At 44.4% G+C, this 9247-nt stretch overlaps 1 protein-coding gene across 1 annotated transcript in view; it reads right to left on the reverse strand.

Annotated features, from left to right (window-relative positions):
- The window catches only part of gkup (glucuronokinase with putative uridyl pyrophosphorylase), an 11487-nt gene extending 2402 nt beyond the window's left edge, over positions 1-9085 (reverse strand). Inside the window, exons 1-21 of the mRNA XM_034547984.1 lie at positions 8942-9085; positions 7974-8080; positions 7846-7890; positions 7042-7195; positions 6845-6916; positions 6663-6751; positions 5328-5484; positions 4213-4290; positions 3740-3831; positions 3540-3645; positions 3370-3449; positions 3216-3284; positions 2647-2707; positions 2542-2558; positions 2401-2458; positions 1590-1682; positions 1435-1495; positions 1231-1344; positions 387-444; positions 202-270; positions 14-77 (exon numbers count right to left, since the gene is read on the reverse strand). Of these exons, the coding sequence (XP_034403875.1) occupies positions 14-77; positions 202-270; positions 387-444; positions 1231-1344; positions 1435-1495; positions 1590-1682; positions 2401-2458; positions 2542-2558; positions 2647-2707; positions 3216-3284; positions 3370-3449; positions 3540-3645; positions 3740-3831; positions 4213-4290; positions 5328-5484; positions 6663-6751; positions 6845-6916; positions 7042-7195; positions 7846-7890; positions 7974-8080; positions 8942-8998 (1701 nt within the window). The 5' untranslated portion in view covers positions 8999-9085. The remainder of the gene's footprint in view (positions 1-13; positions 78-201; positions 271-386; positions 445-1230; positions 1345-1434; positions 1496-1589; positions 1683-2400; positions 2459-2541; positions 2559-2646; positions 2708-3215; positions 3285-3369; positions 3450-3539; positions 3646-3739; positions 3832-4212; positions 4291-5327; positions 5485-6662; positions 6752-6844; positions 6917-7041; positions 7196-7845; positions 7891-7973; positions 8081-8941) is intronic.
- Positions 9086-9247: the final 162 nt, after the last annotated feature.

Below are 9247 nucleotides of genomic sequence, written 5' to 3' on the forward strand. Positions count from 1 at the left end.
TTTAAGCACGTACCTGCTTCGCCAGCTGAACCATCTTGAGATTCCCAGGACCCAGACACTCATCCGTGTAGACGGACCTGTGGGGAACGCGGTTACTTCAGCTGCGAGTGTAACACCATGTATATATATATATATATATATATATATATATATATATATATATATATATATATACTGTATATATATGTATACACAGTTTACCTCCGCAGATCAAAGTTCTGGTCCATCAGTTGTGCCAGACGCTGCCAGTCTCTGTCCTGAAGAGCCGCCCTGAGGAGGAGGACATTCTCTATCTTTAACATTGATTGTTGGCCACCACAAAGAGAACAAAGGTGAGATGTAATGAACTCCGGGGTAACTCGTGTCTGTGAAGTTCTCAAACCAACCTCGCTTGATCCGTGAGCTCAGCGAAAGTCTTCATGGCCTCGACGACCAGCGGCTCTCCTGTGGAGACACGAGGCAGCGTTACAGGCCGATAGTTTATAAGTCCTTAAAGTCCCTAAAGTACTCAAATAAGTCCATACTAAAGTTATTTAAGTCCTTAAAGTCCTCAATAAGTCCTTAATAAGTCCTTAATTAGTCCTTAAAGTCCTCAATAAGTCCTTAAAGTCCTCAATACGTCCTTAATAAGTCCTTAAAGTCCTCAATAAGTCCTTAAAGTCCTCAATACGTCCTTAAAGTCCTCAATAAGTCCTTAATTAGTCCTAAAGTCCTCAATAAGTCCTTAAAGTCCTTAATAAGTCCTTAAAGTCCTCAATACGTCCTTAAAGTCCTCAATAAGTTCTTAAAGTCCTTAAAGTCCTCAATAAGTCCTTAAAGTCCTCAATAAGTCCTCAATAAGTTCTTAAAGTCCTCAATACGTCCTTAAAGTCCTCAATAAGTCCTTAAGAAGTTCTTAAAGTCCTTAAAGGAACACAAAGATTTACTGAAATCTGTTGCTCTACATTTCAGAAGTTGTTCCGCCTGTTAAAGAACGATTTGTGGTCGTTTAAAGACAAATAGTCTGTATGTTTTTAATGTCTACATTTGTTTTAGGTGTCTAATATACAAATATAAATGTATATATATACACACACACATGAATATAATATATATAAATGTGTGTATATATACGTTTATTTGTTATATTATATATATATATATATATCATTCTGGGAAACGTGTATGGGTCACATCCCTCCGTTACAGAAAGACCGGATGAGAATGCCAACCCAGAATTTGAGGACGCACCGTTGAGCCAGCGCAGCCTGATGTTGCTGTGGATGCGTCCAGAGTCACTGGGGTCGCTCAGGTAGGCCAGCCAGAAGGGGGGCAGCCCACCCATGTCCAGAGACAGGTAGCTCCCTAGGACGGACACACACACACACACACACACACACACACACAGTTTGTATCGTCTGCTCAGCGTCTACAGACAGAAGTAGACTTCAGTACCGTAGCCCTGCTCCTCCATCAGCTTCTTGCTGAAATCCATGTAGACTAAACCCTCGTAGACCTGAGGAGGCAAAGAGGAAACAGGTCACGCTCATGGAGGTATTTATTTAAAGAGGAAACAGGTATTATATTTGATTTAAAAGGTGGTTCCCCACCTGAACCACTCGGTCCTGGAGACCAGCTGTGATGAAGAGCTCCTCCGTCTCCACGTTGAGGATGAAGTTGGCTCGGATCGACTTTGGGAGATCCTGGAGTAGAAAAGGTAGATATGTTAGTTACTGACTGAAGCCTTTACATCCTCTATAATATCCTGTAGTTTAACACCCTCACTGGAGCATTTATACATAAATAAGTACATGAAACCATTTCAAATACATCAGATTTCAGATGCATCTCAGTACTCGTATTATATTATGTGTCGAATACATTCCTGGTGCTCAGGAACACTACCGTTAGGGCCCACAGGGGGCGCCAGAATCAGAAACTGAAGAAGAAACAGATGAACCACGTGACGCACGGGACTTCTTCTTCTTCTACGTTTTATTCATTATTATTATTATTTTATGATCTTTTCTTAATTTGTTCTTAAATCCCTTAATTTGGTGTAAAATAGTCTCGTCTTCAATCAGTCAACAACTAGTAAAGTTTTTTTCAGTTGGATTTAATTTATTTGAAAATAAATATATTTATATATATAAATATATTTGTATATATATATATATTTAATATATATATAAATATATTGTTTTATATATATATATATATATATATATATAGTTATATACTGTACATATTTAATATATATATATATATATATATATATATTTATAAATATATATATATATAAATATATTTTATATATATATATATATAAATAAATATGTTGTTTTTTATATATATTTATATACATATTTAATATATAAATATATATATTAATATATTAATAATTTGGTAACAAATCCTCACGTCGTCTGTGATGTTGTAGAACTTCATGAGACACTTCAGGGTCGCGGAGACGATGGCGCTGTGGAAGGAAACCAGCGTGAACTGGGAGACGATGACATTCCTGAAACTTCAACAGAAGAGAGAACGAACAGAAACGTTTACCTGCTTCCGGCGAGGCCCTGCATTAAAAAAACAAAACACAGAGTCACTTCCTGGTCACATGACCTTCTCACACTGAACCCTGAGACCAGCGGAACGGTTCCTCACCACCTGCCGAGGAATGTTGGTGTCGTACTTCAGGGTGAAGTTCTGCTTCGTCAACGCGAGGCTGCAAGAAAAGACGCAGAAGCCTTAAAACCAGAAGAACAAGGTACAGTAAATAATTAAATAAAGCTCAAATAAAAACAAGAAGAACAAGGTACAGTAAATAATTAAATAAAGCTCAAATAAAAACAAGAAGAACAAGGTACAGTAAATAATTAAATAAAGCTCAAATAAAAACCAGAAGAACAAGGTACAGTAAATAATTACAAATAATTAAATAAAGCTCAAATAAAAACCAGAAGAACAAGGTACAGTAAATATTTACAAAGATAATTAAATAATGTTGTGTTGATTCTGGCGCCCCCTGTGGACCAAAGCAGTAGTGTTTCTGAGCACCAGGGTCCCTTTTATAAAACACACAATGTAATACGAGTACTGAAATGTACAACGTGTGGTTTGATGATAAAGTGAATAATTATATCCATTTATTTTGGGACTTCCTCAACATGAACCAAGCAGCAGTATGAGTTATTCCAGCCAGATATCCATCGTGTAGAAGCAGCTTTCCTCACCCTTGTTTGGAGCAGAACTGGTAGAACTTCTTGCAGGTGGCCTGCAGCAACCGCAACCCTCCCAGGTATCTGAGGAGGAGGAGGAGGAGGAAGCTTTAGAACCCCCTGAGCGGGACCCGGTCTGCGCTCTAGCCCAGGTTAACGGGGTACGCACCCTTCCTTCCTGCTGATGCAGAACAGGTCTTGCAAGCTTCCAAACTCGGTGGGGTCGTTGAGCGGATGAGGGAGCAACACCTGCAACGCGCGGTTTGTTTTACAGGACGTTCACGTGACTTCCGCACAACACTCTGCTAATGAAAAGGCGTTTCGGCCGGCGAGCGTTACCAACGTCTGGCTCTCCAGCAGCGTGACCTCGGCCCAGAAGTTACAGATGGACATGGCGATGGTTTTCCCGTTGAAGCCGTCGGAGGGGTTCCCCATCAACCCGACCCTGGGGAGGGAGGAGCCAATCAAAGAGGGTCATTTGAGAATGTAGCTAGCGTCCACAAAACAACCGCAGTAACCTGAGCTCAGCGCGCTCTCACCTGGCGAACGACCTGCACGTGATGGGCTTGGAGGAGGCGTCTTGCTGCTTGGTGGAGTAGTGGCTGAGCCACCTGGTGTAGTCCGACAGGCCCTGTGGCGCAAGAGGAACCAGCTCAGGAACTACGGAAAGGGGCTTTTAGATACAGAGAGATGCACTCGAGCTCCAACAGAGATCGAGTCGCCCCGCGCTGTTTGAATTTTACTGTTTTGTCACGTTTTGAAGCCTCGAGTTCGGGAATTTTTGGCCTTCGCCATCTTGGTTTCTTTTAGCAACCAGCGGACAGGAAGTGAAAACGTGACGCACACGTTTCATTAAACAGATCTGGGCCTGTGGAGCGACTAGCACGCACATTTCATTTGGTCTAGTTGCATTGTGGGTAACGTTCATCGAGAGTCTCAGTGAATGAACGGTTCCTCTCTTATAATCCATGGATTTAAAGGCAATGTGAAAATAAAACATGGAGGAACGAACCACTTGTCCAATGAGCTGGAAGCCGGTAGGAAGCTTCATCCCAAACACATCGAGCTGCTTCTCGTTGATGAGCCACTCCTGAAGAGAAATGAATAGACCAAGATGACATAAGCAAATCAGCATATCTAACTTCTGGGTCTGGTCTCTGCTAGATCTGGGTCTGTCCACGGTGGACTGGTCTCTGCTGGAGTCTGAGCTGAAGGAGGTTCTGGTGAACCTGCATGACGTCATCTGGTTTCACCGGAATCCGACCTGGTGAGGAGCTTCAAGAAGAACTCTATAGAACCAGACCACCTTCTCTCTGGTGGTCTATTTACTGATGGAGGTCTATAGAGGACCAGGACTACACTGAGGTTGAGAGAGGACCAGGACAAGACTGAGGTCTATAGGAGGACCAGGACTACACTGAGGTCATATAAAGTACCAGGACTAACCTAAGGTATATAGGGGACCAAGACTAACCTAAGGTATATAGAAGACCAGGACTAACCTAAGGTATATAGGGGACCAAGACTAACCTAAGGTATATAGAAGACCAGGACTAACCTAAGGTCTATAGAGGATCAAGACTAACCTAAGGTATATAGAAGACCATGACTAACCTAAGGTATATAGGGGACCAGGACTAACCTAAGGTCTATAGAAGACCAGGACTAACCTAAGGTATATAGAGGATCAAGACTAACCTAAGGTCTATAGAGGATCAAGACTAACCTAAGGTATATAGGGGACCAGGACTAACCTAAGGTATATAGAAGACCATGACTAACCTAAGGTCTATAGAGGATCAAGACTAACCTAAGGTATATAGAAGACCATGACTAACCTAAGGTATATAGGGGACCAAGACTAACCTAAGGTCTATAGAAGACCAGGACTAACCTAAGGTATATAGGGGACCAAGACTAACCTAAGGTATATAGGGGACCAAGACTAACCTAAGGTCTATAGAAGACCAGGACTAACCTAAGGTCTATAGAAGACCAGGACTAACCTAAGGTTTAGAGAGGACCAGGACTAGACTGAGACTGGTTCAGGATCAGATAAAAGTTCCTCTCTGTAACTTTAATGATAATTAATCTGCTGAAATAACATTTATTTTAGAACCTACGAACCCAGAATCGACCGAAGGACCGGTCTGTGGCTCGGGTCTGCAGCTTGAGGAAGTCCGACAGCTGGGTCAGGGTTTCTCTCTGGATGCAGTAGAACACCACGCTGGCGAGCCGGGATGCTGTCAGACCTTCGTGTGGTTTCTCCAGGAAGCGAGTTATCCTGATTCAGAACAATTGTTTTCTTAAGTCACTGAACAATTTCTCAAAAGTCAAAAATCCATTTATTATTTCCTTAATCTTAACGTCAAAATGTACCTCACATTGCTAATTAGTTTACATGTTTTTGTGTAAACAGGAAGTGAGAGAGTGATATAGAGACGCTGTATACGCCTCTGGTGTCGACCTGCTACCACCTTGTAGCCCCGCCCTAAAGCGTCCCCTGATTTATGGTCTGTTTGACTCTAAAAGACCATAAACAATGACCATAAACAATGAACATCACGCTGTATTGAAGAAGACTTGAAACTAGAGATTGAGACCAAAAACTAATGTTTACAATGTTTACTGAGGGAATACATCAAGAGAAGTAGAGTCATTTATATAGACTTCTATACAACCAGAGGAGTCGCCCCCTGGTGGTCAGGAGAGAGAATGCAGCTTTAAGACATGAAGCATAGACTTCTATACAACCAGAGGAGTCGCCCCCTGGTGGTCAGGAGAGAGAATGCAGCTTTAACACATGAAGCATAGACTTCTATACAACCAGAGGAGTCGCCCCCTGGTGGTCAGGAGAGAGAATGCAGCTTTAACACATGAAGCATAGACTTCTATACAACCAGAGGAGTCGCCCCCTGGTGGTCAGTAGAGAGAATGCAGCTTTAACACATGAAGCATAGACTTCTATACAACCAGAGGAGTCGCCCCCTGGTGGTCAGGAGAGAGAATGCAGCTTTAACACATGAAGCATAGACTTCTATACAACCAGAGGAGTCGCCCCCTGGTGGTCAGGAGAGAGAATGCAGCTTTAACACATGAAGCATAGACTTCTATACAACCAGAGGAGTCGCCCCCTGGTGGTCAGGAGAGAGAATGCAGCTTTAACACATGAAGCATAGACTTCTATACAACCAGAGGAGTCGCCCCCTGGTGGTCAGGAGAGAGAATGCAGCTTTAACACATGAAGCATAGACTTCTATACAACCAGAGGAGTCGCCCCCTGGTGGTCAGGAGAGAGAATGCAGCTTTAACACATGAAGCATAGACTTCTATACAACCAGAGGAGTCGCCCCCTGGTGGTCAGGAGAGAGAATGCAGCTTTAACACATGAAGCATAGACTTCACTAACCGCCAGGTTACAGCATGTGGTGCATTCTGGGACTTAAAGAAACTTCCTCTCACCTGTGGGTCTCCCTGCAAACCTCCACGTTGCCTCTGGAGCTGCTCTTCTCACTTTCCTCCAGCTCGTAGTAGATGATCAGCTCTCCGGGCTGCGGCAGAAACACACAGAAGGACTCACAACATGTACACAACCTGGATGTTCATGTCCACTCAAATTAAATCAATGCATCGCGGTGAATCACCTCGGACCTGAAGAAGCGGATAACCTGAGCGATGTCAAAGTTCTGGTCTGCACACAGCATGTCTCCTGCGATCTGCAGCGTGTGACAGACATTCAGTCAGTTACACACACACACACACACACACACACACACACACACACACACACACACACACACACACACACACACACACACACACACACACACACACGTCGTACCACCATGACGTCGTCCTGCAGCTTGCGGCTGCGTATGGCGAGCTCCAGGTCGGCCACGGCGCCCAGGCGGTCCTCCAGCGTGGTGCTGCCATCGTTCACCACGTTCTCCAGCGGGAAGTCGTTGGCCGTGGCCCAACGCTCGTAGTACTTAAACCTGGCGAGCATTTAGAATACTATATTATTTATAATATATTATTTATAACAGCATATTTTTTATAATATAATATTATTTATTAAGGAACCCTGTGTTCCTCTCGTGAAGGAACCCCTCGTTCCTCTAGTGAAGGAACCTCTCGTTCTTCTCGTGAAGGAACCCCTCGTTCTTCTTGTGAAGGAACCCCTCGTTCCTCTAGTGAAGGAACCCCTCGTTCCTCTTGTGAAGGAACCCCTCGTTCCTCTAGTGAAGGAACCTCTCGTTCTTCTCGTGAAGGAACCCCTCGTTCTTCTCGTGAAGGAACCCCTCGTTCCTCTAGTGAAGGAACCCCTCGTTCCTCTCGTGAAGGAACCCTGTGGTCCTCTATTGAAGGAACCCTGTGGTCCTCTCGTGAAGGAACCCTGTGTTTTTCACGTGAAGGAACCCTGTGTTCCTCTCGTGAAGGAACCCCTCGTTCCTCTCGTGAAGGAACCCCGTGTTCCTCTAGTGAAGGAACCCCCTCGTTCCTCTCGTGAAGGAACCCCTCGTTCCTCTCGTGAAGGAACCCCAGGAACCCCTCGTTCCTCTCGTGAAGGAACCCCTCGTTCCTCTCGTGAAGGAACCCCTCGTTCCTCTCGTGAAGGAACCCCGTGTTCCTCTCGTGAACTCACTTGTCTGCGTTGGTGACCAGGTACACTTCAGTGAACAGCTGTCGCCTGCAGAGCAACCAGAGACGCAGGTTTCAGATAATCAGGTAATCCACAGTCACTTTGTTTATGAAGTCGCCGTGGTTACGCACATGTTGACCGCCTCCCACCAGAAGTCGAGGATCTTCTTGCCCCCGTTGCCGGGCAGCAGCGCCTTCGGCACGCCGGCCAGGTGGCTGTAGAGTCCGGTGTCGTCATTCTGGGAGCAGAGCACCACTTTACAGTTTAGACAATATTAATGTTTCGCCTATTAAAAAAAGGTGACTTTGTTCATGGAAACGTTTTAATTAAACAGTCGAAACGTGCGTAGTTTACAGCATGCGTTACCACGGCAACAACGCTCAGCAAGGGCGATTCAGAGAGAATAACGTCCGTGCATGTTCAATATTAAATATCTTTTATTAACATGTACGTTATCGCCAAAATCTTCTGTCCAGATATTTCATATCTCGATCACGATAACTATCACGACATTGAACGATTTTCCCAATTGTCGTAATTATTGTCGTAACATCGCGATATAAAACGATACAAATAAATATATATAAACGATAGGCAATTTTATATCGTGGGTGATATATATCGTTGACGACATTATATACTTTCCACTTAAACTCAGGTTCCTGAATGCAACACGTCCCCTTCTATATATATATATATATATATATATATATATATATTCAGATTCCTGGTAGGTAATAAATATATATATAAATATATATATACCGCCCGGTAGGGGGACACCGTGAGCCAAAGATATGAAAAGTGATTTGACATAAACACCGGGAGGTCGGTGTGTCGGATGGACCCTGAACACATCAGCGGACCCAAACGGCCCCTTACAGCTGGTGAAGGGACCGGTTCTTGAAGAGAGTTCGGCCGCTACGAACCGACCTTTGCACCGCTGCGTGTTCTCTCCTGTTCCCTCGTTCCCTCGTTCCCTCGTTCCCTCGCTCCCTCGCTCCCTCGCTCCCTCGCCCCCTTGCCCCCTTGCCCCCTGGCACCCTGGCTCTCTTGCCCCCTCGCCCCCTCGCTCCCTCGCCCCCTTGCTCCCTCCTACCTTTATCTGTGTCTCCAGCACGGTGCCGTGACCGGCGACCAGCAGGATGCAGATCATCGGGACACTCGCGAGCTCCTCGGCTCCTTCCTACAGAACCAGCAGCGGTCACGCGCACAGTCCAGCAAGGTACGCGCGTGTACGAGGCTTTACAGTAAGAACTGACTTCAAAATAAGAGCACACTTCCGGTGAACAATACGCCTTTGAATACATATACAGTAATACATTAAACTGAACGAATGAGTGAAAAATCATGAACTTGATGAATTGTGAATAAAAAATAAATTAATAGGAACCTACTTATTTCA

Source organism: Cyclopterus lumpus, chromosome 13 (genome assembly GCF_009769545.1).
Source record: "Cyclopterus lumpus isolate fCycLum1 chromosome 13, fCycLum1.pri, whole genome shotgun sequence".
NCBI classification, from domain to species: domain Eukaryota; kingdom Metazoa; phylum Chordata; class Actinopteri; order Perciformes; family Cyclopteridae; genus Cyclopterus; species Cyclopterus lumpus.